Here is a 27,860-nt window from a genome sequence, read left to right as displayed (position 1 = left end):
TCATGTGTTTAAGTTCCTTTGAGGGTAAACCTGGAATGGCATAGCTAGATTGGGTGGTAGTTTAGTTTGGTTTGCTTTGCTTTGTTTGTTTGCTTTTGAGAGAGATTTTGCTACATAGCACAGGTTGCCCATGAACTTACTGTGCTACATATTCACCCTGTCCCAGCCTCCTGAGTGTTGGCTCACAGGCCTCAGCCACCACACCCATCTCATAATAGTTCTGTTTTCACAGACCCTCAGTGTGCATTTCTTATAACGTCTGCACCAGCTGACATTCTCAGGGCTCTTGCCTTGGTTCCAGATGCAGTGTGTTACATTGTGCTGAGTATATCTACCATATAGAAACAGAGCATGTGCCACATACAGCTGACTGTTAACCAGTCTTTACGAAGAAAAGATTCCTGTCATTTTGACAACATGGAACAACATGAAGGATAAAATAATAAATTACTCAAGCAATAAAAAGATGGATACTTGTAGAAGCAAAAACAAAACAACAAAAAACAAAACCCTGAACTTATGTCAGTACAGTAGAAGTTTGTGGAAACTGGCCTGGAGAGATAGCTCAGTGATTAAAAACACTGACTACTCTTCTAGAGGTTCTGAGTTCAATTCGCAACAACTACATCGTGGCTCACAACCATCTATAATATGATCCTATGCCCTCTTCTGGTATGCAGGTGTAGATGCAGATAGATCACTCATATACATAAAACAAATAAATAAATCTTAAAAAAAAAAAAAAAGAAAGAAAGAAAGAAAAGAAAAAAGAAATCAGGAAGCAGAAGCAGGTGGATTGCTTTGAGTTTGAGGCCAGCCTGGTCTACGAAGCAAGTCCAGGGCAGCCAAGGCTACACAGAGAAACCCTGTCCTGAAAAACCAAAAAGAAAAAAAAAAGAAGAAGAAAAGTTGTTTGTGGGAACCAAGTTTGAGGTGAGCTGGGTGAATGAAATCTAAAATGGAGTATGATGACCCAGTTTGAAAACTCTATAACACAGAATTGATGGCAGCAGGCACGCGCACACACACACACAGAAACACACTCAGGCGCACATCCAGACGCACACAGACAGACACCCACACACGCACTGTAGCTATGGTAGCTATGGGCAGTGATAGCGTTTAATTAATTTGTGTTATTCAGTGCACCCTACTCAAATATTAAAGCCGCATCAGCATGTTGGACACCCTGCATACAAGTCAAGTAAATATCTTTTTTGAGGGGAGGGGGGTTTCAAGACATGGTTTCTCTGTGTAGCCTTAGCTGCCCTGGACTCCCTTTGTAGACCAGGCGGGCCTCGAACTCACAGTGATCCACCTGCCTCTGCTTCCCGAGTGCTGGGATTAAAGGGGTGCGCCACCACCGCCTGGCTAAGTAAACATCTTTTTTAAGAAGGATGAAGCCCAGGCATAGTGGTGCACACCTATATCCCTGTATTTGAGAAGTGGAGGCAGAACAGAAGTTCAGGGTCAACCTAAATACCAACTCCAAGGTCAAACTAGGTGTGTGGCTGGGTTTATGTCAATTTGACAGGAGCTATAGTCATCTGAAAGGAGGGAACCCTAATTGAGAAAAGGCTTCCATGAGTTCTGGCTATAGAACATTTTCTTTTTTTTTTTTTTTTTTTTTTTTTAAGTATTTTTTTTAATATTTTATTTACATTTTAATTTGTGTGCGTTGGTGTGAGGGTGTCAGATCTTAGAGTTACAGACAGTTGTGAGCTGCCATGTGGGTGCTGGGGATTGAACCCGGGTCCTTTGGAAGAGCAGGCAGTACTCTTAACCACTGAGCCATATCTCCAGCCCATAGAACATTTTCTTAATAGTAATTGATGGGCTGGTGGTCCTGAGTTCTATAAGAAAGCAGGCTAAGCAAGCCAAGAAGAGCAGGCCAGTAAGCAGCTCCTCTCCTGACCTCTCCATCGGCTGCTGCCCCCAGGTTCCTGCCCTGTTAGAGTTCCTCACCATCAGGGTGAGGGAAGGCTGGGCACCTGAGCATTCCTTTGACATTCCTTTGAAGCAGTCATGAGCTCCTGCAGAACCAAGTGTGTGTGCCCTGTGGCCCTTGGCCCAGGTCTCAGCCACTTGACCACACCAGCCTGCAGATCAGGGTTAGTTAGGCAAAGGGAAGGTATTGTATCCCTAGAAGGTAAAAATGGAGATTTATGGATAATTAACTCTTCTGCCATGACTTCCCTTGGCACAAAAGGTCTCAGGTTCTTGCATCTGTAGTCACTGCTGTTGCTGAACTAGTGCACCTGTAGGTGTGTCCAGCAAGTAAGTACGTTCCAGATCTATCCTGTGTCAACCTGTTAGAACCTGTAGGTGAGGTTCAGACCAAGTGAAACTAATCATGCAGCCAACACCGTGTCATACACACTCACGCTCCTACCAGTAACTTAGCAAAATAGCAATGTTACAGGTGAGGTGTGTTGAGTGCAACTAATTCTAGCACCAGGGAGGCTGAAGCAGAGAACAAACTGGGAGTTCAAGGCCAGCCTGACATAGCAAGACATTTGTGCATAGCCCTGTGTGTGGATATGCCATGTTTTCCTTAGCTTGTTATGGAGAATGTGTGCTTAATTCTAATAAGTAGCTGAACTGGCTTCCAGAATGGGCATGTCAGGTTACGTCCTCTTCAGCATTCCATTGTATGGTTGTTCTAGTAAATCTGAGGACTTGTTGTTGTTGTTGTTTTACTTTATAGTCTTGGTGGCTTTTGATATAAAAAGATTTGCTATATATGCTACTTATTTGTTGGGAGAAGGCACATAGAGACATCAATGGACATTTGCGGAAGGCACTTCTCTGCTTCCATCCTGTGGGCCCTGGAGTCCAAACCCAGATCATCAGGCTTGGCACCATCTTCACCCACTGAGCCATCCTGCCACCCTCAGATACCAAGTTGTGAAGTTGTCTGTTTAAATGTTATCTTTGTCTTTAAGCTTTGGAGATCTGTCTTACTGTTACTGCCTGATTTTAAGAGCTCTTTAACTGTGCTGGTGGAAGTTGAGTAAAATCTGTAGCAAATATTCCCCTATTCTGAGCCTCACTATTACATATTCTCAGATGTCTTTTGAAAGCTAAAACCCTAAATTTAAAAACTTGCTATTTTATTATGTATTTATTTGCCTATTTATTGGGGGGAGGGGGATACAGTTTCTCTGTGTAACACCCATGGCTGTCCTGGATGCTCTTTGTAGACCAGACTGATCTTGAAACTCAAATCCACCTGCCTCTGCCTCCCAAGTGCTAGGATTAAAGACATGCACCACCACTGCCTGGCCAAAAGCCTTAATTCTTTTATTGTGGACCTATTAGTTTGTTTATATTCTCCCAGCTGTCATTAGCTTGAAAACTATTACATCTTTGTTTCTAAAGGCTCAGGGACACCTTGCTATTGTCGCTGGGGAGTCATTAGCAGTTTTCACCTTTTTTTTTTTTTTTTAAGATTTATTTATTTTATGTATATGAGTGCTCTATCTGCATGTACACCTGCAGGCCAGAAGAGGGTGTCAGATCCCAGTATAGATGTTTGTGAGCCACCATGTAGTTGCTGGGAATTGAACTCAGGACCTCTGAAGAGCAGACAGTGCTCTTAACCTCTGAGCCATCTCTCTAGCCCAGCAGTTTTCACCTTTGCTCTTTAGTAGCTCGTGTGTGCTTCCTCCTAGGATACTGTTAAGATTTAACCAATCTGGGGTTGTGAAATGGTTCAGTGGTTAAGAGCACACGATACTCTTCTGAGGACTCAGGTTCAATTCTCAGCACCCACATGGCAGCTCGCAGTCTTCCATAGCTCCGGTTACATGGGATCTGACACCTCTGACCTCTTCAGGTATCAGGCATGCACATGCATACATGCAGGCAAAAGCTCATGCATATAAAATAAATAAATCTAAAAGGAAGAAAATTTAAGGATTTAATCAGTCCTGGGCCTGGGTTGGTAAGATGGTTCAGCAATTAAGATGGCTTGCTGCTTTTTCATAGGACCCAAGTTCAGTTCCCAGCACCTTGCCCTCCAAGACCTATTCACACCCCTCAGGAGGATGGCTTGGCATACTCATAGCTTTTCCTCCATGGTCCCCATCCTTTCCTGGGCTAGAGTAGACCTCAGGTTGCAGTTGGATCCCAGCCCATTGCAGCAGCACAGCTTCCTGTCCTTGCTTTGGTGGCTATGAAAGGTGTACCATACACAATTCCACTGTCTCACTTGTGTCTTCACCTTCAGTTTAGGAACACAGCAGACACAAGGCTTGTCTTAAGATGTGTGGGGACAGCTTTTAGCTGTCTTAAATGTGACATTGATTAGTCAGACACATCTTTCTACCCAAAGAGCCTCCTGTCATAACTAATCTCTTTTTAATTTTTACATTATTTATTAGTGCGTGCATGCATGCGTGTTCTTTCCACAGGGCATATGTTGAGGTCAAAGATGACTTCATAGAGTTGGTTCTCTCTGCCACCTCGAGGGAAGCTCTGCTACCTGCTAAGCCATCTTTAGGTTCCAGTAACTAAACTTTAAGGAAAATAATTTCAAGGATAAAATATATTTACGGTGTGATCTAAGTGAATAATGTCACTGGGATGGAGGAGATGTCTCTGTCTGTCCTACCTGGCATTTGGATTTGACTTTGCTTTTGCCCCACTCTCTGCCCCCACAGCTCCAGGAATTCTCTGCATTTGGCACAAGTAGCATTTTTGTAGTTCAAGAGATCATGCATTCTAGTCACCTCTTTTACTTTTCTTTTTTTTTTTTTTTTTTTTTTTTTTTTTTTTTTTTTTTTTTTTTTTTTTTTTTTTTTTTGGCCCTTTAAATGTTGCTTGTAGATCACAGCTACTCTGGTGGCTGTGATAGTTGCAGTATTTTACCTTATTCTCCAAAAGCAGAAATTGCAAAGTTGCTGCTACTTTGCTGCAGTGTAATAAGATGCATGGCCTGGCCTCTTTAAGCACCAGGCTCATCCACCACACAGGGCCAGAAACAGCACAGAGCCCATATTACTCTCCTGCTGAGGTCGGCAGCCTCCCTCTCTAGACAGCATCAGCCGGACAGGAGGCATCATCTCCAGCAAGCAGGTTTGGATTCTCCCTGAGCCTCTGCAGGATAGAGGTCTGCACTGTCAACTTCTTGCTGTAAGCGTGGTGAATATTTGTCCCCATTTGTCACTGACATGGTACAATAGTCACCTCCTTCATGTAGCCTTGGAGAATAAGGAACTTGTGAACAAACACTCATCATTTGGCACATCCCAAGCTTCATGTCAGTTAGATTTTTCTTGTCGTTCTAAGTCCTTAGGACATTTCCCTCCTCCCCCTGGGCCACTGTAACTTCCCTTCTAAGTAAGTAAAGTTCTTGAAGTGACACTTAGTGACTTCCACCCTGTTTCGAGATGGGCAAAACAAAAAAACTCGAGTTGAGACATGAAAATTGCTCCCATGCATAGACAGTTTTAAAGTGTGTCCTCCAACTCCAGCAAGCCCAGACCTCTAGCTACAGGACTGAGACAAGAGTCCTGCTCCCACTGTGCTTGGCTAGTGATCTTATCATTAAGAAGGGGCCCCCAAGCTGGTGGTGCACACCTTTAGTCCTAGCACTCGGGAAGCAGAGGCAGGTGGATCGCTGTGAGTTCGAGGCCAGCCTGGTCTACAAAGGGAGTCCAGGACAACAGCCAAGGCTACACAGAGAAACTCTGTCTCGAAAAACCAAACCAAAACAAAACAAAACAAAAACAAAAACAGAAGGGGCCACCAGCATGCTGATGGAGGTAACTTCACACACACACACACACACACACACACACACACACACACACACACACATACACACATATACAAACAGACACACACACATACACACACACAGCATTGCAGTAAGCCTGAGGAACTCGTGCAATGTGGACACAGCCCTGTTGAGTCTTCCACATGGTGTTTCTCTGAGTGACCACAAGCCCCTGACCCCAGTGTGTCACCTGACAGGGCTCTCCCTGACCCCACTGCTGAAATTCCGTGTCCTGGACAGGTTGTGGTCTCTGCTGAAAGCCTGATGGTGATATACTACTTTCTTCTCAAAATACAGAAGAGCTGTAAAACTAGGACTCTTGAGAAGTTATAGCTTAGCTTCTGTCTGATGGCAGTTTTCTTGTGCAGAGCCAGTAAACATTTCATTGTCTCCACCTCTTTCCCACGTCCTTTCTAGGGAGATGCAGTAAAAGACTTGATGCTTCGCTTCCTGGGTGAGAAGGCTGCAGCCAAGAGACAAGTCTTAAATGCCAGCTCTGTGGAACAGTCCTTTGTGGGGCTGAAGCAGCTCATTGTAAGTAACCACACACTGATTTCTTCCGAGTGTCTTTGCTGAGGCCTGGCTTCCTTCACGCTCCCTCCCTGGAAGCTAATGGCTCTGAAAACAGCACCAGAAACTGTTGCATAGAAGGTGCTGTTGTGCTGCTTGTCAGTCCTGGGCAGCAAAGAGCGCTCCATTAACATACTGACCATTTGAAGTTCATCTGGCTACTGCGAATGATCAAAGGCCTGCAGGCAGCAAGACTCGCATTAGCTAGAACAAATACAGATAGCTTGCTTTGTTTTGCTTTCTTGTTCATTTTCATTTCACAGTGTCACTGCGGCCTCATTTTCACAGGCTGGAGTGGTCCTCCTTACCCTCTGTGACAACAGGCATGCACTACCTTGCCTTGATGGTCATTTCAAAAGGGCTCTGTTTAACCTGGGTTTATTTGGTCTGGTGAATCCCTAAACACATTCACGTTTCACTCTGGTTTATGAACGGGGTCTCTCTAATCTGCCTGGCCTGCTCCGTCAGCATTAGAGGCTGACTGCTTTCCAGTGATTTCTGAATTGTGGGAGAGCTCCTGCAGTGTTGGTTGCTCTTCAGGATCATCATGGGGAAAGTCTGGAAGTTTCTCATGCATGTATTTCTCCTGTGGGAATCCGCAGGCAGCCTGCTGATGAAGGAATACTCTCAAATGGTAGCGTCTCAGGCTGTCCCTCCTTCCCCCACCTCACCCAGTGATCCCTGGCGGTGCTCTCCCCCGTGGTGTCCTTGTCCAAGAGAGCACAGTCAGTGGCATGCCTTGTGGAAGGCCCAGCCTGTGCCCTGACTGTCCAGGCACTCTCCTGATTGTGTGAACAGACAAAAGGATTATTTTTGCTTTTAAACATAGAGTGAGAGCGGACTTCCTGCTTTATGCCACTCATTTTTCAGGAGTTCTATGTCTTGGGTTTTGATTTATTTTGTTTGTTTTTGTTTTTTCCCCATCGTAACTAGTTTTTTATTTGATGTTCATCTATTTCAAGCAAGTTTTGGGGCCTAAAAATAGAAAATTTGAGATGCTCACAGGTTTATTAAGGATTAACTGCAGATCATCTAAATGAAGTAAAGGGAGCAGGTGAGTGGCTCAGGGGATAAAGCCCAGGGACTGGAGTTTAGCATAAGGGAAGGACAGAATGGACTCCTAATTGTCCTCTGACTTCCACACGCATGCGCACGCGCACACACACACACAAAAGGGGGGGGGGGGGGGTCCGGGATTGAAAATGAAATGTTTTTAAGTCAGGTGAAGGGTAGCACATGAGCCGGAAACAGAAGAGCTTTCTGACTTTGTGTTGGAGCCACCCATGCTTGAGTGCAGCTCAGCAGGCTGGGCGTACACCTTTCATGTTGCGGAAAGCCCTTAGCTGCAGGAGCAGTTTACAACAGGACAGCGAGAGTAAGATGATCCTCAGTCTCTTATTGATGTCAGTCCCACATTTAATGCAGATGGGAAAGGCAAGTAAATTCACTTGCCCTCACCTGTCAGAGGTTACAGAAGTTTGAGAGGTGCCCTAAGTCACAGCCAGCGGGTAGTAGATGTCTTAACAGAGCACTGTAGCTTTGCTCCTTTGTTGACAGGTTCTCTTGAATTCAGATGCCCAAGCTACATGAAAGATTTTTAATAAAAATATTATTATTATTTATAATTTGTTAGTTTATATGTGTGTGTGTGTTCTGCCTACATGCATGTCTGTGCACCATGCGTGTCCACAGTCCCTCCAGACACCACATCCAGTACTCTGGATTTTCAGGAGTTACAGATGGTTGTGAGCCACTGTGTGGGTGCTGAGATTTAAACCCAAGTGCTCTGAAAGAGCAGCCAGCGATCTTAACTCCTGAATCATCTCTCCTGGCTCCTGTATATAACTTTGATATCTGTCTTCCATGGTTCAGAAGAAGTCTGGCTGCCTCTGTAACTGAACCATAACCAGCGATGAAGACACTGTCCCTTGATTTCTGCCCCATGCTTCCGCTGATGCAGCTGCTTTCATCCCACTGCCTACTTAGCTGCACATATTTTACCTGTGTCCTACAAGAGCCAAAGGGAAAATAACTAACATTGTCTCCTGCCACCCAAAGGCTTGCTTCTTATTTTTCAGTATCTGCCTTTGGTGTCTGTTCTTTGGGCCAGGAGTGTTTTTTGATCTTGCGCACCCCACCCCCACACAGCCAATGTTTTGGTAATGCGCTGAGCCTTTCTGTGCACTCTGTCCTGTCAGAGCCCAGACTTCAGTATCAGTGGGCAGATCTATTGCTTTGCGTCCTGCAGAACCACATCATGAGAACTCAGACCCTGGAGTACGCACTGTGACAGTGGGCGACAGCTATCTCATCAACAGCATCTGCACACAGAAAGTATATAGAGGACTATAGAGAACAGCTCTGGACAGGGAGCTGAAACAGTAGAGTCAAAGTGCTGGTTTGGAGAAATGGAGGGAGAGAGGCTGGTGAGATGACTCAGTAGGTAAAGGCTCACTGCTTGATAACATGGGTTTGATCTTTACATGATGTCCACACAGAATCCCAGGAATCAGACTCTGGACACCAGACTCAGAGGTACAGATCTAACTTTATTGTGCAGTGTATAAGCCTTTAAAAGGTTGAAGAGTCAATCGGACAACCCCCTGCTAGCCTCAAGCACCAATAGCAGTCAGTCAGGTTGGTGTAGCTATGAGGAAATGTGCGGGTGTGGGGGGCCTGGGAGTCACCTCAGAATACTTCCATAAAGAAGGGAGAAGCAGTCACCGCCCTTGCCTCAGATCCATTTTGAGACTTTGCTAGTATGTTACGGATGAACACTATGCAGTGGACCAAAACCGTACAAGAAGTCTCAGGAGCCGCTGATGCTTCACTCGCCGTTCTCTGTGGGCCTCCAAAAGGCTTGTCTAGACACTCCCCACAGTGATGGAAGGAGACAACCAATTTTTCTATGTTGTCTCTTATGTCCGGATATACACATGACATTCACACCCACCCATATATATACATGCATAATAAATAAATGAAAAGTATGTTTTGAAAAAAGAATGGAGGATAAACCAGGCATGGTAGCAGGCACACACACTTCAGTACAAAGGAGGTTACTAGTTCGAGATGAGGCTGGCCTATGTAGCAAGACTTTGTCTCAAGATGGAGGGAGGGAGAGAGAGGGGGAATATTTTAGTTATTCTTCTATTGCTGTGATAAAACTCCTTATAAAAGGAGGCTTTGTGTGAGGTTTGCTGATCCTGAAGGGTAAACTTGATGGTGGAATGGAGGTAGTAGGTGGCAGACAGCTGGAACAGCAGACAAGAACTCATATCTTGAGCTGCAAGAAGGAAACAGAGTACACTGAGAATGCCATGGGCTTTGAAACATGAAAGCCCAGCCCCAGTGACGTTCCTCTTTAAATAAGGCCACACCTACTAATCCTTTCTAAGCAGTTCCACCGAGGACCAAGCATTCAAACATCTGGGGGCTATCCTCATTCAGACCACCACACATTGGTGTGATGCTCACACAGTACAGATGGATCACATGCCCATGCTGCCTCCAGGACCCAAGCATCACCAGAGGGGCCTCAGAGGAGATAGACAAGGAAGGCTGCAGGACAGCCTAGGGCAGAGCACTTCCTCCATGTCCGTTCTTTGTGTGAAAGTCCCACTTTTGTTATTTTTTGTTTGGTTGGTTGGTTGGTTTTGGTTTTTCAAGACAGGGTCTCTCTGTGTGGCCTTGGCTATCCTGGACTTGCTTTGTAGACTAGGCTGGCCTCGAACTCATAGCGATCCTCATGCCTCTGCCTCCTGAGTGCTGAGATTAAAGGCATGCGCCACCACGCCTGGGACTTTTGTTACCTTTTATGGGGATAAAAAGAGAAGTGTATGAACTTTTCTTTAAAAAAAAAAAGAAAAGAAAGAAAAGCTGAAGCAGATGTGCTAGACATGTGATGCCAGCGCTAGCGAGGTAGAGGCAGGAAGATGGTGAGCTCAGGGCTGCCTAGGCAACAGGAGTGGTTCTGGATTTGAGAGGGTTGTTTTTGTTTTTTACAACCAACTTCTTCCCAATCCACAAAATAAGGGAGGGGATCTCTAACACAAAGGACAAAGTCACCCCTACCTTTGTGCCTTTTTCAGCATGGACTGTAGTTTGAAATTATGAGCCCAAATAAACCTTTTCCCAAAAAACTGAAAGGGTGGCAGTCTAATCCCACCCAGAAGTCCTCACTTTGCAGATTAGAAAACGGGATCCTAAGGCAATGTCCCGCGCAGCCCCCAAAGACCACAGTTCTGATGGACTTGCATCATTTCTTGTCACATGACATGGTATTTCTGAGCCACTGACTGTGTGCACTGGGTTTATGCTTTACAGAGTATTCAGTAGAACTGGGCTGTGTCCAGAAATGAGGTACACTTGTGTCCATCTGTCTGTCTGTGTGTATATCAATGTGTCTGTGTTTCTGTGTATGTATCTGTGTTTGTGTGTGTCTGAGTGCCTTTCTGTGTGTATCTGTGTGACTGTGTCTGAGAAACTTGAAACAAACTTTTGTTTCTTCAGTTTCTGTGTTTATTCAGCAAATCAGTCTTTTGGCTCTGAAAAATGACAGCCAAAGTCTCTGGGCCTCGCTCATTCTCTGACGTCCTGCTTTCATAGTCCCTTGCACAGTGTACTCATATTTAGAGATTTGGTACTAATTTTAGACACTTCACACCCCAGACTCACTGACCTGAGGGCTCTCATCAGCATCTTCAGCACTGACGCACAACCCGGCTTTCCTGACACTGGTAGGGAAGGTTGGCTTCTGTCTCCTCCCCATCGTCACTTGCACTTTCACAGACCGCTGCAGATTCAATGCCGAATAGCAATTCCCTGAATCCAGTCACCATCAGGAGTCCCTTGGGCCTTTTGTGCCCATAGTAGAGTCCTAGCTGTTCCCCTTGAGGAGTCTGAGGGACCCCTCCAGAATCTGAAAGACCAAACCCTCCACACCACTCCCTCTCCACACTGATTGTTCTACAACAGTTGTGTGGTCACCAGAAACGCACACAAGTCTTCACTCAATGCCCTGGAAGAGTATAGGACCCCAGCAGAGACCTCGTCCTATGACAGAAGCATGGCAGGCATTTACCAGATGAAGCCTGGGTCTACCAGCTATAGTGTGCCCCCTAAATTGCCATTCCTCTCAGCATTTTTCACTGCACTACCGATGTGTTCTCAGACAGGTCAGTGACTCACATGCCATGGTGTATTATATACATAACCATTAGGGTTTAATTTTCAGTAAACGTCAATCCCATTGATTCGCTTACTGAAATGATTCTGCCGTTATTCCTGTGATTAAAAGCTTTATGTAGCTCAGTGTGTTGACATGTGCCTGGAATTCCAACAGCCTGAGGCTGAGGTGGGAGGATTATGTGTTTGAGACCAGTCTGGGGCACATAACAACACTTTAAGAAAATAAGACTTTGTCAGAGAAAAAAGCAAGATGCTTTTTTTTTTTTTTTTTTTTTAAAGCAGAGACAGCTGTGTTAAGTGTCTGCTTTTCTTTCATTGCTGGTAAATTGTAGGTGACCTTCCCTGCAGCCCATGTAAGCTAGTAAGTGAGAGAGCTTTCCATGGTAAGGGGTGGCCATTCCCCTTCCTCAGTTTGGAGATATGTGTGTGTGTGTGTGCGCACGCACACACACACACACACACCACACCCTGACTTTACAACAGGCAGGCAGGCTTCACTTGAAGCATGACTTCATTTCCCAGGACATCTCTAAAGTCACACATGAGCCCTGTGTGATTGTAATCTGCATGCTTTGTGTGTTTCTGCCATCTGTGGTTACTCCTCATGGTAATACGAGCTTTTATTTTTCTCCAACACTGAAAATACTCCAGGCCATTGGAGATTTTCCTTCAGGGTCCCAACCATGGAGCATCTTCAAGACAGGTGTGTTTATAGAAGGACCATGGTGTTTAATTGTGTCCTAACTTATTCCTGCCATCTTTAAGGACAGGAAAGAGTTTCTGAATATATTTTCCTAAGTCATGTCAGTGTTCTAAGACTGTAATTTACAGATAAGTGAATGTCACTGCCTGGAGAGAAGGACACTTTAATCACCTCTGTGATGTTATGTGCAGAATGAATGATGTCCTCTGAGTGCATGCGGATGAGCCATCCACTTACATTAATTACTTGAATACTTCTCACTGGACGATTTGTCTCAGCTTTGAAATCCGAGAATGCCTGTGTTCAGTTTTCAAAGAGTCTTGTTTTATTTCCTAGTTTTTAAAAAGTAATATTTATTTAAATTTAGAAATTTTTCTCCCATCAAACTAACTAGAGTGCTACATTCTATCCAGTAGAGGTGACATTTCCCAAAGGTTTCTTAGAGCCTGGAGTATTATGTGGCATGTTTCAAATTCTATTTTTTTAATGTATTTTTTACTGAACATTCCCAACATCTAACATGAAAATAAAAGGAAAACAAGAAGGTAGAAAATGCTGAGAATAGGAAAAAAGAAAAAAAAAAAGAACCTGAGAAATTAATTATCATTTCAAACAACAGGAGGTAGGTGAGTGATTATAAGAAGTAGTGCTAGGGTTACCAAGAAGAGACTTGATACCCTATGAGCATATACAGGGGGAGGAAATCCCCCTCAGGAACAGTCATAGGAGAGGGGAATAAGGGGAATATTGGAGGGAGGGAAGAATGGGAGGATACAAGGGATGGGATAACCATTGAGATGTAACAAGAATAAATTAATAAAAAAAATAAAATTAAAAAAAAAAAAAGAAGAAGTAGTGCTAGGGCTAGGAGTGTAGCTCAGTGATGGTGTGATTGCCCAGTGTGTTCAGGCTCAGTGATGGTGTGATTGCCCAGTGTGCTCAGGTTCAGTGATGGTGTGATTGCCCTGTGTGTTCAGGTTCAGTGATGGTATGATTGCCCAGTGGGTTCGGGTTCAGTTCCAACACCAACAGCACCCAAAAAAACCTAAATATTGAAGGAAAACAACAAAAAGACAACTGCTTTGAATAAATCTGGAACAATGAATATGTGGAACTGACAAAAGACATGGATTAAAGATATAAATAGAATATATTTATATATAATATAAAAAGAATGTCTTAAATGAAGAAGGAAAAGAAATAGGCTGGTAGGAAAGAAGGTAAGACATGGAGAGAGGTTTCTGGAATCAGGTGGCCAGGAAATATGGGAAGTGCTCAACTCCACCAGGGACCACAGAAACATAAACAGAACAGGAACATCCCAACCCAGCAGCTTGGCAGAGGTTGGCAGCAGAGCCAGTGGCTGGAACAGAAGTCCATAAAACTGCCTTATAGACCAGATTGACAGCAGCTAGTGACATGGATTGTCTCAGTTTTCTATTGCTATGACAAAACACCATGACCAAAGCAACTTGAGGAAGAAACAGTTTATTTGGCTTAAATATCCTGGGTTATAGTGCATTGAGGGAAGCCAAGACAGGAACTCAAGCGGGGGCCTAGAGGCAGGAGATGATGCAGAAGCCATGGAGGAGTGCTGCTTACTGACTTACTCCCCATGGCTTGCTCAGCCTGATTTCTTATAGAACCCAAGACCAGAGGTGGCACCACACACAATGGCCTGGACCCTCTCACATCAACCATCAATCAAGAAATGTACTACAGGTTGCCCACAGACCAATTATAGTGGGTGCGTTTTCTCAATCAAGATTCCGTCTTTCTAAATGGCTATATCAAATCATTTAGAAAATGGGGCTGGAGAGATGGCTCAGCGGTTAAGAGCACTGACTGCTCTTCGAGAGGTCCTAAGTTCAATTCCCAGCAACCACATGGTGGCTCACAACCATCTATGATGTGATCTGCTGCCCTCTTCTGGCCTGCAGGTGTACATGCAGGCAGAGCATTGTATACATAATAAATAAATAAATCTTAAAAAAAAAAAAAAAAGAAAAAGAAAGGAAGAAAAAGAAAAGAAAAATGGCTGGATCTAATCATCAAGTTGACATAAAATCAGGCAGCATATGGATGTTCTGTAACCTTTGACCCCATAGTTAGGTTTTAGAAAACTTCCTGGAAGGCCAGATGTGGTGCCTCACACCTCCAATCCCAGCAGGGGGTTGGGAGATGGAAGCAGAAGGATCCAGAGTTCTAGACCAGTCTAAGGCACATCAGATCCTGTCTTAGAGACCCAGAGCACACGCCAGAAGCTCCCAGGGAAAGGATAGGGTTGTAGTTTAGTGATAGCATGTGCTGAATATGCACAGGCCCGGAGTAGGGAGGCCTGAGGGATTATGACTGACAACAAAGACAGGATTTCACAAGAGGCAAGGCAAGAAGAAAAGAACACCTAGAACCCCAGCCCTCCAGGAGGAAGCCAGAGGTTAGCTTCCAGGTCTGGACTACACAGCAGGCATGTCTCAGAACAACAAGAAACCATAGCAAGCAATAAAAATCTCCTGTGTGCAGGTATAGAAAGATACAGCAGAGTGAGGCACAGTGGTACATGCTGGTAATCCTAGCACTCAGGGAGGCAGAAGCAGGGAGATCTCTGGGACTTCAAGGCCAGCATGGTGTACAAAGCAAGTCCAGGACAGCCAAAGCTACACAGAAGAAACCCTATCTCAAACCCCCACCTCCCAAAAAAGAAAGAAAAGAAAGAAAGATACGCCAAAAATATCTTTTACAACCAAGCATGATGCTGAACATCTTTAATCCCGGTACCAGGAGGCAGAGGCAGAAGCAGGCACAGGTCTCTGAGTACACTACCAGCCTGGTCTACAAATCAAGTTCTAGGCCAGCCAAGGCTGCATAGTGAAACACTATCTCAGGAAAGGAAAAAGAGTGTGCACTATATAAGAATATAAGAATGGGGCCCCGGTTCAAATCCCCAACACCCACATATAGGCAAGGCATTGTTGCATATTCCTGTAATTGTAGCACTAGGGAAGAAACAGATGGGCCCCAGGAACTCGCTGGCCAGCCAGCATAATGGAAAAGGAAAGCTGCTAGTACAGCAAGAGGTGATGTTTCAAGAGAGTAACGCAGAGAGAATAACATAGAGGAAGACATGCAGACTTTCTCCTCTGGCTTCTGCATACATGCACAAAAGCACGTGCACATATTTGTAAGAACAACAAAGAAAATCATGTTATGTGCAGTCAATTAAACACTTTGGAGCAATTGAAATAAATGAGCCACAGCGACATTCATCAATACGGATAAATTTGAAAAGCAATATTGAACAATAAAAGCGAATTATACAAGCTTGCCTAGAGGGTGCCAGTTTATATTCATATGGGAAAACTGATGGATGACACCTTAGCCACAACGCAGAAGCCACAACTTCCAGGCAAACTGGAAGTTTTTCTGTTGGTAATCTACCCAACTCACTTAACACTTGCCCTGCGCGTTCTCCCAGCACCTGTTACAAGCTGTCCCCATATTAGCAGGTCTGAGAGATCTTGTCCCTTGCTACTTTTTGGCTCTTCCGCACCCTTGTGTTATCCCTCTCTCACTCTTCAGGAACCCATGACAGAGCATTGACTCCTCTGTCCCGGCTGGCTCCCAAAGGATGTAATGGCAGATTAGTGAGGAGAGATGGCTGTAGTCATGGTTGACTCCCTTGGTGACAAGTTATTCCTGACCTGAAAATGTCTGAAGCACAAAGTAAACTTAAGCCAAATGAGTTCTGTATTCGCTCCTCGGGAAATAAAGACCTGGAGCAGCATTGCGCTGAAGCAGAGAGGCACATCTACTAGTGTGCAGTGTGTGGTTTCCTCTTTCATCCCTTGGTGACTTGCTGGTTAAATAGCAGTCTGGGGCCGGGGGGGCGGGGGTGCTACCACACCTTCCTGTTTCCCACTTGCCTGGTTGACCCACACTAGATGAGCCAAATCTTAAGTAACGATTAGTCCTGAGCTACCATGAGCCCTCTCTGCTTGCATGTTCCAAATCTGAGCCTGGCCCATGACCCTCTCCCACAAGCTCTTCGTCCCCAAAATGCCTTTACAGCCCCTGAGTCTCCTGAGAAGTGAAGGCTGCTGCTCTGGGCTGCTGTGTGTCATGGTGAGGAGGAAGCAGGGCCCAGAGTTTGGCAGTCAGGTTAATGTAAGCCTCTTCAGATTTGAATGCATGCCTATAAACTAGTTATGTCAGTTACAGAAATCTACAGCCAGGCATCTGTGGGAATGTTGCTTTGGGAGGGGCAGTAACACCATAATACTTCTGCCTTCTGCTCATCCAGGGAAGAAGCCACTTCCAGAAAATTTACACCTACGTAAAAGATAAATAATTAAGATGATGGGTTTTGCTTTATTTTATTAGCAGATCTGGTTTGAGATATAGAAGACAACTCAGTATATGGAATCATGGGGGCTCCATGGGGTTTTTAAGACATTTCACTATTTTTAATCACTTATGGAGCATTTCATATCTGCAAATTCCTTACAAATAATTTTATTACACATTTAAATGTTTTGTTTGTGGTGGATATCCATACAGAGTGGTTATAAAGTGAGTTAGAAGCCTTTACTGCATAAGAATTGTTTTAAAATATGTGAACAGATTTTTCTCATGCACATATTTTTGCCCACACAAAAATTCTAATTGCCTTTCTAATGTGTTAAATAGATAACAACATACAATGTGGCATCATAAAACTTAAAATCATGAGATTCAGGATCTACTACAGTCATCCCTTGGTATCCATGGAAATGGTTTTCAGGAACCCCATGGGGACCAAAACCTGTGGGTGTTGAGATATCTCAACTACCATGGCATAGTGTCTGTATGTTTCTTACACAGCCCCAGTGTAGTTGTCCCCACGGCATTCCTTCTAACACCGATGTCCTCAAGTGTGGGTTCTGCAGCTGTTGGGCTACATCACGGGGGACATCTGCCATGAAAACAGCGCACACGTGTTTTCTTTTCTTTTCTTTGTTTTTTTTTTTTTTTTTTTTTTGAAGGTGTATTTATTTTATGTATGAGTGTTCTATCTGTGTATACACCTGCATTCCAGAAGAGGGCATCAGATCCCAGTATAGATGGTTGTGAGCCACCATGTGGGTGCTGGGAATTGAACTCAGGACCTCTAGAAGAGCAGACAGTGCTCTTAACCACTGAGTCATCTCTCCAGCCCCCCACACATGGTTTTCTAACACTATTTGTCGGTTAGATTTGGGTCTGCATATTGTGCAGGTACAGGAGGCCGCTGGCTCTAAATCCTTAAACTTTTCAACACACTCCCATGCCTGACCTCTGCTTGCTGCTTGTCTGACCCCACCATGGCCACCTTCGGCAGCTGGAAGGAGTGTGGGAACTGCGGAAGAGTCAAGCAAGGCTGTGTGGCCACAGGAAGCAAGCAGGAGTGGCTTCCTCATTAGCTACAGCTCCAGTGTGCTCTGGTGCTGAAACACCTATCGAAATGGCACCACTGAGTCGGGGTGGAGCCATCACTTCAGTGGGAAGGCGGGAAATGGACATCCCCGTCCCTAGAGGGCCAGAAAGTGGGAGCTCTCCCTGAGGGGAGGAGCTTTTCATTCATAATGCTCCTGAGATGGGGTGTTTGCGATAGTGTGTGTGTAGATACATACAAGGCCTCCTCCATGTTTATATATACACATTGTATGTGTGTCTATGAAGATGTATTCATAAAAATACTATACTCAAAGTTCACATGATACCTCTCCACAGTTTTTGTACAAGGAGCATTTTCCTTATATTAGAGTTCCTTTTTTAGTAGCCATATTTACTAACCCAAGGATGGCTCTAGCTTAGCTAAAACTTGAAGTAGTTCCATGTAAAATGTTGGTGTTAAGAAAATCAAGCAGGGCTGGAGAGATGGAGAGATGGCTCAGAGGTTAAGGGCACTGACTGCTCCTCCAAAGGTCCTGAGTTCAATTTCCAGCAACCACATAGTGGCTCACAACCATCTATAATGTAATCTGATGCCCTCTTCTGGCCTGCAGGTGTACATGCAGGCAGAGCACTATATACATAATTATAAATAAATAAATCTTTAAAAAAAAAAGAAAAAAGAAAGAAAGAAAATCGAGCATTAATGAAAGAACCTATTTGGAGGCTGCCCATTGACCTAAGCCAGTTCCCCCATCCTGGGTGATGGGGGAGCTTTCACTGGAGTGCAGATGCCTTTGCTCATGCACCTCCACCACCTTCAGTTTTCCTGTTACTCTGTTCTCCTTCCCCTCCACTCCTGGTGCTCAACCCATGTGAACCAGTCCATGTTTCCATCAACAACTAGTTTGTTCAGAATTTTCTCCCAGAGTATATGGCAAAGGCTGTGGTGGCCTGTTTGAATGATGGCACAATGATTTGTCCCTCATCTGCATTTTCCATGGAGCTGGTCCTACTCCTGTTTGCATCCTGTGACCACCACAGTCTTGTTTGGTTCTATAGCAATTACTACGTTGCTTCCAGCCTCTAAAAGGTGGGCATGGTGGGGTAAGGCAAGCAGCTGAGCAGGTCAAGCATAGAAGTGTGCTTATGCATATCCAACAAATTCTTCAATTATCTGGAATTAAATTGGATCAAATTTCACATTGCAGAGTCATGTCCCTTCCCACCTCCCTTTCTCTGCCTGGTATCTCCTGGCCTAATCCACAGGTCAGAATCTAAAATTCTTCCCACCCATGTCCCCAATATATCACCACTGACGTGGTTCTCCACCCCTCCTCATCGTCATATGGCACAAGGCCTCTTCCCTCAGATTGCTCAAGTTTTCTGCGAAAGGGCTGGTTCCATTTTTAATTGTGAACTTCTCACCTCTGGCATGCTACAACTGTTTCGGGAATCACTATAAATTGGTAGTAAGAAAAAAGAAATGGAAAACGTGCACATACAAGTTTCTTTTTGTTGTCATTGCATTAGGCCAGTAAGAAGCCTGTCATCTCATAGGGCAGTGTCTTACTCTCTGTGCCAGTTGTGTCAGGTCTGCCTTCATGCCACTGCCCTCCTGAAATATCAGCTGGCATTTGCTATCCACGGCCATAGTGTGGATACACAAGGCTTCCTGGCTATGTATATCTGTGGCAGCTACACATCTCTATCGTAGCTGAGCACAGTCCATGGTTTCACTGTGGCAACACCCAGGGAAGGCTGGGAGAGCCTCTCCACACGCTCCCAGTCAACTGCACCCAGATCAGTGCCAGCATTGGCTGTAAAGCATGACTACCTCACATCTGAGCCCTCACAAATCCACCCATGTTTGAAGAAACCTCACACTTTCAGCCAAGCACGCTTGAAGTTTATGGATGCTGCTGAGCATGGCCTCACCTGCCTCCCACTCGACCCTTTCTTCTCACTCAAGTAGCTCGCCCCTGCCTCATCCTCACCTTTGCAGCCTACCCTCATGAGCCTTTGTGCCCCTCATCCCCAAACACTTCATCCCCTTACCACTCTCCAAGGCTTTACACAGTCTTCCTCTGGAGTCCCTGCCAGAGGAAGGATGTTCTTAACTGTTTATAAGGCAGGTCTTTTCCTGAGGGAAGTCTACCCAACTCTGTTTTCACCAAGTGCCACTAGCAGGCAGGGCCAGCATGCCTGAGCAAGAATACAGGAAGGAAGCAGCAGTGCACTGGGTTGGCCTGAGGTCTGCCCCAACCCAGATCACAGCTGCCTCCCCCTCTCCACCTGACAGATCTTTCCCCTCTCTTACTCTCTCACATTTGTAATTCAAAGCCAGTATACATAGGCACTTGATGCATGGTGTGGGCATTGCTGAGTTAAACTAGAGAGAGCACTTGGGTAAACTATTGTAACTAAAGATATTGCCGAGCTATGAAGCAGAGCATGGGTGCCACAGAGAAACTATGGTGCTGTGATTTAAACAGCACAGAGGAACATGGCACCAGGTTCATCCTAGCAGTCGACTTCTGGTTCTCAGAGTTAGGAGCCATGCCCTGCTCTGAGGAAACCTGTAGGCTCCCCTTGTTGTGAACAGTAAGTGCCCAGTGTCTGGAATGCCTGGCTGAACAGTGTCCTCTTCACCAGAAAGAGGCAAATTTCAGGTCTTCCTGTCAAACAGAAGGTACCAGAAGGTGAGTCCTTGGACTGTGCCTCATCGATGAAAGAATACATGAGAGGTGGCTATGGAGACTTCCCCTGGGGAGACAGACACATTAGCCCTCCGATAAACCCGTGCATTTATTGTTTTCCTTTTCCAGCACAGGTGGTTACTTACAGTACATAGCTCCAGACCAACCCTCAACACACGTGCATGGCCAGTGGCTCTCCAACAAGATGTTGAGTGTGGGTGAGGTGACCACATAGAGCTGGGTGGCCAGACTGAATCTCAGATGTGATGAGGAGGAAGGAGGAGGGAAGGAACAGGCCACCCAGGGATTAAGCGGGAAAAGGGAGGGAGTCTTTAGCAGAGCAAGCACCATGAATAATATCTGTGTAACACCAGAGGAAGAAGAGTCAGGACAGCAGGGTTCAGGCTGAGCCAAAGTGGAACCTGAAAAGGCCTTCTAGGCCTAATCTGTAGGGCTATAGGAAGCCCCTGAGGAGTTCAAAGCATGGGAGGGATGTGGCCTGCTTTAAAAGGTGGATCAGAGTCTGCCACACATGGTCTCTATGCTAATTACTGCCCCCCAAGATCTAGTTACTGCCCAGACAAGCACATTCTCGTGTATTCCTGTCCGTGTTGTGTAAACCTTGCTCTACCTATTTAAATCATAAATATAAATTTAGTTTATTAATAAAAATGCTGAAGCTTGAGATTTGGCAGAGGAGAGAGAGGCGGAGTTTGTGGTTAACAGGTCTGGAGTCAAGGCAGAGAGAGAGAGGAGACAGGTACAGGAGGAGGAAGGAAGGAAGAAGAGGTCTGGATGGGTTAGCATGAAGAGAAGCCCATGGCTGGATTGGCGTGGGTGGAGGGAAGGAGCCCAGGTAGGAATGATTGAAGCAGGTGGCCTCGGATGGCAGCTGGGAAGTGATAAGATAGTTAAGAGGGTTAATATCTGCCCAGTCCCCGGTAAGATGGGGCTGTTCTGAAATACAACAGCAGTCTGTGTCTTTATTGGTTATGATAGTGGATTAGATAATACTGCTGAAATAATTATGGGTTTTAATAATAAACATTTTTTTTCAAACAACACACCTGGTCATTCCATCCATCCCTGAAAGGCATGTAATACCTGTCTTCCCTATGAGATCCTAGCAGTAACGAGGTCCTTCACCACTTTGTCCATAGCAGGTATTGGCAGCCTGTTTGTGGACTGACTAATGTGGCCTCATCTACAGTGTGGTTAGCACCAGTTATGTTGAGAAACTGTTTGAGCATCTTTTAATTCCTGCAAAGGTTAAAACACTGATGTTGTCCTGAAGTTCTGCCTAGTGAGCCCTTTGTCACTGTATAGAGAAGAAACAAAAATAAGAGCCCAATCAAATGAGTCGTTTGTCCTTGTTACCAGCCTTTCCACGCTTCAAGTTGTGACTGGAAGTAGCATGAGGGAAATGTGCCGCATTCTGGTGGGCAGTCCTGCCACGCGCTGTCTCTACCTAGCTCATTGACTATTTGTATTGAGAAAGTAGAACCGTGCTGACCATACAAGATGCCATATTTTATAGTCTGTGCTGCTCCAACAGACACAAAAATATGTATCTAACACTTTTAGCAGAAATTTGAACTGATTATACATTGATAGAAATCATAGTCTAGAGCTGTCTGCTCAAGATGAAGTCAGTGTTATTAGGGGGTGGGGGAGCGTCCGGTTAGACCTCCCCATGTTATAGGCATCATTCAACAACTTCCTCTGCTTCTCTTCCCCCTCTCCTTCTTTTCTGCTTCTGTTTGTTTGTTTGTTTGTTTTTTGAGACAAGGTTTCTCTGTGTAGCCTTGTCTATGCTCGACTCGCTTTGTAGACAAGGCTGGCCTCAAACTCACAGAGATCCACTTGCCTCTGCCTCTCTGAGTACTGGGATTACAGGTATGCAATACCACATCTGGCTTGGCATCATTCACTTTTAATGTTGTGATGTGAATGTCCTAATTGGCCCTTCCTTCTTGTACCTTTTACTTCCAAGTCACACTGGCCATGTTGACAAGTGACATTGGCCTCTGCATCAGCTAGCCAGCTGCTTTTGCCCTGGCGGCTAAGATCTGGGTGGCACTGCTCCCACAAAGCAAGAAAGTCTGTGTGTGTGTCTGTGTGTATCTGTGTCTGTGTGTATCTGTGTCTGTGTGTATCTGTGCATGTGTCTGTGTGTGTCTGACACCAGCTGCTCCTATTCTTACAGAGCTGCAGAAACTGGAGGGCAGCAGTCGACCTGTGTGGACGCCTGCTCACAGCCCACGGACAAGGCTATGGCAAGAGTGGGCTGCCCACCAGCCACACCACAGACTCCTTGCAGGTCAGAGCTCCTATTGTGTTGTTACCTGGTCTGTCATCTCTTGGGGATAGACAGGGGACCATGGCCTTTCATGTAAGGTAAACAGAATAGGGATTTCTACATCCTGAACTTGGTTTCCACTGTCCTTTCTTCCCAAATTATCTGTTTGCTTAATGTCTCCCAGGAGACTTGAGGATCTCAGTCTCCAGCAATGTAGATCTCACCTATTCAATGAGGCGTGTGAAAAGAGAGGTGTGCATGGAAGGAAACCCCTCCAAAGAGGAGCAGCCATGGAAGTCCTTCAGGACTCACTCCCTCCCTATGGAGCTTTTAACTTCGTCTAATGTCTCCAGGACTCCCGGAATGACCAAGTCCTCCACACTCCCCGCCACTGAGAAGAGCTTCCAGAGGACCATCTGCAGAGCAGCCTGTGGCAGGCTCCTTGCTCTCGGGTGCCTTCCCACCAAGAGCCTGTGCACTTGGAGAATGGGGGCACTAGTAGCTCAGCCTCACTGCCCTCGTGCCTCCCACCTCCACATCTAGAGTCACACACTTGTGGGAATGGTGCCCTAGCACCCTCTCATGCTTGTCCTCTTGTTTGAAAAGTCGTAGCCACTGATCTCAGATAAAGTCCTCTCACAGTGCTGGCCGTGCAGCATCCTCGCACACCATGCTCAGTGGACTCTCCCCATCCGGGGCTCAGCATATTTCGGAAGGCAAGTGGGAGGGGGTTCAGTGTGAAGCCTGTTGCTCACTGGTCCTGGCAGCAGCTCCTGAAGGCCTCATTTTCCTTCTCTTGGATGTTTTGTTTTGACATAACAACAAAAATGTTTGATGTATATATCCATTGTGAGATGAGCAGATCATTCTAATGTAAACATTATTTCATATTTAGTATATGATATGTAGTTATTGAATCACCTTGCTAATCAGTGTGTCTCCTGAACCCACCTGCCTAACAGTGTCACATCCTTCAGCAAACACCTCCCCAGCCTTATCTGTACCCCAATAGATCTGCTTGCACAAGTGAGATCCTGCAGTGTTTGCCTCTCTGTGCCTGCATACCTCACTTAGCATAATGTCCTCCATGTTGTCTCATGACAGGATTTTCTGTTCTTAGTGTCACAGGTGTTCCGCCAAAGCCCATACGCTGTGTTTTCCTTTCCCATTAGTAAGCACCTCCCTGCCCTATCGGCAAAGGGAAATCTGCCCTCAGTTAGAATGCCTTCTGTTTCTACAGTGCCTTCCACATAATACCTCAGGCGCTCACACTCAACACCTACCCAGAGTCAAAACCCTTCCATTCTGAAGGGCCATCCTGTCACAGCCTGTGTACCCCATGCCTCCCTGCGCTTCCCTACTACCCACGCCTTTCCCTGCAGTGAGAGGGTCTGTTTTCTCTTCATAAGCCAATGTGCGGCTTAGATACACACCTTGTATTACTGAATTAGGTTCAGTTAAAAAAATTGTTGCTACTGGGGAGCTCAGCAGTGTGTCTGTAAACATGGAACTGTGTGAACATATGAGGACAGTGGTAACCTTAGCCCTGAGCCCTGGCTTTCTCATATTAGAGGTCAGGCTCCACCCAAGGTCACTAAGAGAAGGAGTCAGGCTGGCATAGGATGACCTTTGTCCAATCCTGCATTTCAGCTCTGGTTTGTGAGGCTGGCATTGCTGGTGAAGTTGGGCCTTTTCCAGAATGCTGAGATGGAATTTGAACCCTTTGGAAATCTGGATCAACCAGACCTGTATTATGAATACTACCCACACGTGTACCCAGGACGCAGGGGTAAGGCAGTGCTGCTTCTCGTCAGTGTACCTGTGTGTTCTGCTTTGCTTTGTTGGGGTTTATACAAACTTCAATACCCTGGGTTTTCCTTACCTACCCAAATCTGAAAATCAAATCAGTAGCCTAGCACAAAGCCTAACGCTACAAACGCTGTGCATATGCTGACCTGGAAGTACTTGTTGGTGCTTTCTGGGTCTCTTAGAAGCCAGCAGGCCAGCACCTGCTAGAACCTGTTGCTCAGTGTTCTCCAAGTGAACACTGCCATTGTGAATTGGTCTAACACAAGTGCACATGTTCCTGAAACTCCTATGTTGACAGCTGCTGTTCTTAATTTATTTTAAAATTTGGTTATAACAACTGAGGGCATCACAGTCTCCACCATGGTTTGGAAACACTGGGCCATAGCATGGACTGTGCTAGGACATGGGCGAAAATAAGGCTGGATAAAAGGAGAGCCAGCTGTCTGAAGCCTTTTGTCCCAGTGTGGTGGTTGGGTGAGAGAGCTTAGTCCTCAGTTGGGGGAGCTGATTGGGAAGAGTTAGGAGGTGTGGCCTCGCTGGAGAAGGTGTGGAGAAGATGGTTAGAGTTCATGATGGTAGAGTGAGAGCCAAGGCAGGCAACTGGAGTAGCCATGGACAGCTCACATCTGGATCCACAGCCCCAAGGCAAGAGAGTCTTTGAAACCTCAAAATCCATCCCCAGTGACACCAGGCTGTGCATCCTACTCCTTCCCAAACAGTTCCACCAACTCAGGACCAAGCATTCAAACATATGAGATTATGGGGTCATTTTTTTTCAAGCCATCACACTATCACACCATGCTTCCCTCGCTACTGTGTTAAAATCCTCAAAAAAAAAAAAACAACTTAAGGAAGGGCCGGTTGTTCTGATTCAACATATTAGAAGGGACACAGTCAATCCTGGAGGGAAGTACGGTGGTAGGAGTGTGAGGCAGCCGGTCCAGCTCAGCAGCAGTCTGCATGCAAAGAGAGATGGACTGGTGCTCCTCTCAGTCTCAGAATTCATTCCTGGACCCTGCCCATGGGATAGTGCCACATCCTCCCACGTCAGTTAAGGATTTCTGGCTTAGATGTGTGTCTCCGTGCTCTACAGGCTGCACATCTGCATTCTCTTCAGCCTGCACGTCTCTGTGCTCTTCGGGCTGTACACTGCATGCTCTCAGGCTGCACATCTGCATGTTCTTCAGGCTGTACACCTGCATCTTCTCAGGCTGCACATCTGCATGCTCTACAGGCTGCCTACTTCTGCCACACTTGCCTTGGCTTCAGGGTAGCAGCTAGATTTGATTGGATTTTGTCTGTGACCAACAAAGAATAGATCATGAACCACAGGGGCTCATCTCTCACTGACACCAAGCTACCAAGCCTGAAAGCACATAGCTGCATAAAGGTTCTGGGCTCTTCCTGGTGGCATTCCTGTGAAATGCAGGTGCAAGTTTTCTATTTCATATAATGGCTTCGGAGCACTTGACAGATATTGGAGGGCAGTCTAAAAGGCAGGTGTTTCCTGTGGAAATAATTAAAAGCTCAGCTCCCGAGGACTTCTGGCTACCACTGTCCTGCTCCTCGGCATCAACAGGTCTCCTGCTCAGGAACACGTAGGCCTCTGCACCACAAGGAGCAAGCTTCCTTGAAGGATAGGTGCATCATGTTTAAGTCCACGTGTAGAATGGCCCATTGTCACTGTGCAGTCTGAGGCCATATCTCCCCAGCAGATGTACAGTCTGAAACGCATTCAGATCTGCAGCCTGTAGAGCATGCAAATGTGCATCTTGAAGAGCATACAGATGTGCATCCTCAGCGAAAGCTGAGCATGCAGTGTATATCCTGAAGAACATGCAGATCTGCAGCCCGAAGAGAATGCAGGTGTTCAGCCTGAAGAGCATGCAAATGTGCATCCTGTAGAGCATGCAGGTGTGCAACCTGAAGAGCATACAGATGTGCAACATGAAAAGCATTCCGATCTGCAGCCTGCAGAACATGCAGATGTGCAGCTTCTTTCTGAAATTAAATGACACCTGGATGTGGGTGAAGGGAAGATGAGCTGTGCATCATTAAGCAGCTAATTCGAATTATAAAATGGACATAAATTACGAATGCTGAAGTGTTAACATGCATCCACAGTGATAGGCTGGATGTTGGCTAATGCCGCTTATCATTTTGTGGCATTACAAGCATAAATGTAAGAATTTGATTCATTCATTTCATTTTAGCTCACAATATATAAACAAAGCAAATCATTAAAATGTGCTTTTAAAAGGAGGTTATAGTAATACAAATAAATAACATTTATGAACAAGCTTTAATATATTTCATTTAAGATTGGGCATAATTTGTACCCATTCATGATATTCATAACAAGACTTGATGAGTTGTGTATGGAGCTGATGAAGTTGAGGTTTTTGTTTTGTTTTTCATTCACAAAAGGGACAGTGCTGCGTTTGATGTATTTCTAGGACAGTTTAGCGGTTTCTATCCAATGTTCAGCTACTCTGCAAACCCAGTTAGCTTTGTCCACTGACCCTCAGCCCCAGCTGGTCTGCTGTGCAGGCTCCTTCTTGTTCATGGGAGCAAGAAGGACAGTGAGTTCAGGCAGAACAGCCCCAGCATCCACAGTGTCCTGCTCTCTGTCCTCTGATCCTGCCCTCCCACCACACTCACTGCTCTCTCCCTGCCAAGGTTGCATGTCCCTCCCCAGCACTGAGGGCCCATGAGTTCAGCTCCCACTACCCATCCTGCCCCTCCTGAAAGCTATCCCTACCAGGAGCTGCCATACTTCAGATCCAGAGAGTCCGTGTTCACACAGGCTTACTGAACAGACTTGCTGTCTGTGTGGCAGGAGCCTCTTCCTTGGTTTTCCCACTTTCCCCAGGTTGCTAAAATTCCTTCCCAGGAGGAGGTGTAAATATCTGTCCCTCTTCCTAAGGTCCCAAGGACACAAGAATCATGATCCACCACATTCATTCTGGGGAACCAGTGAGTTTCCTGCACTTCTTACAGAACTAATGTGAGGGGTTACCTGCGGGTGCCCCTCTGCCCAACAGGCTGCACAAAAAGCCTTGACTCCCATATGACCCCAGGAAGGCCTTCCCCGTAGCTGCATAAATGGAGCCCCTCCTCTAGTCTTCCCTAGCCTGCATTTTCTAGCCCCTTCCTGAGGTTGTATGCATGAAGGCAGGTTCATATAACAGGTAGTGGGGATTGGCTGGCTAGTCAGGGGAAGGTCTCCTGACCTCATCCCTCCATAGTGGGTTGTGAACAGTCAACAAGCCCAACTGGAATCAAAAGGATGTAGCTGAACTCCCCAAGATGGCGAATACTGTCAAAATCGCCCTCTGCCCTTTTTCCCCTCCCAGCAATAATGTTTGGTTTTCTTTCCTCCCTCAGGTCAGCAGCTAG

The 27,860-nt window shown here is 45.7% G+C and overlaps 1 protein-coding gene across 3 annotated transcripts in view; it reads left to right on the top strand.

Annotated features, from left to right (window-relative positions):
* The window catches only part of Trappc12 (trafficking protein particle complex subunit 12), a 66,052-nt gene that overhangs the window by 9,254 nt on the left and 28,938 nt on the right, over nucleotides 1-27,860 (top strand). For 2 of the 3 annotated variants that reach the window (XM_051144245.1, XM_051144237.1), the window contains exons 3-5: nucleotides 6,200-6,316; nucleotides 22,560-22,673; nucleotides 24,303-24,441. In XM_051144245.1, coding sequence (XP_051000202.1) covers nucleotides 6,200-6,316; nucleotides 22,560-22,673; nucleotides 24,303-24,441 — 370 coding nt within the window. The remainder of the gene's footprint in view (nucleotides 1-6,199; nucleotides 6,317-22,559; nucleotides 22,674-24,302; nucleotides 24,442-27,860) is intronic. The other variant, XM_051144255.1, reaches the window with a different exon arrangement.

This window comes from Acomys russatus, chromosome 1 (assembly GCF_903995435.1).
Source record: "Acomys russatus chromosome 1, mAcoRus1.1, whole genome shotgun sequence".
NCBI classification, from domain to species: Eukaryota; Metazoa; Chordata; class Mammalia; order Rodentia; family Muridae; genus Acomys; species Acomys russatus.
The sequence above is the reverse complement of the archived record's forward strand: the minus strand, read 5'-3'. Positions and strand labels throughout refer to the sequence as shown.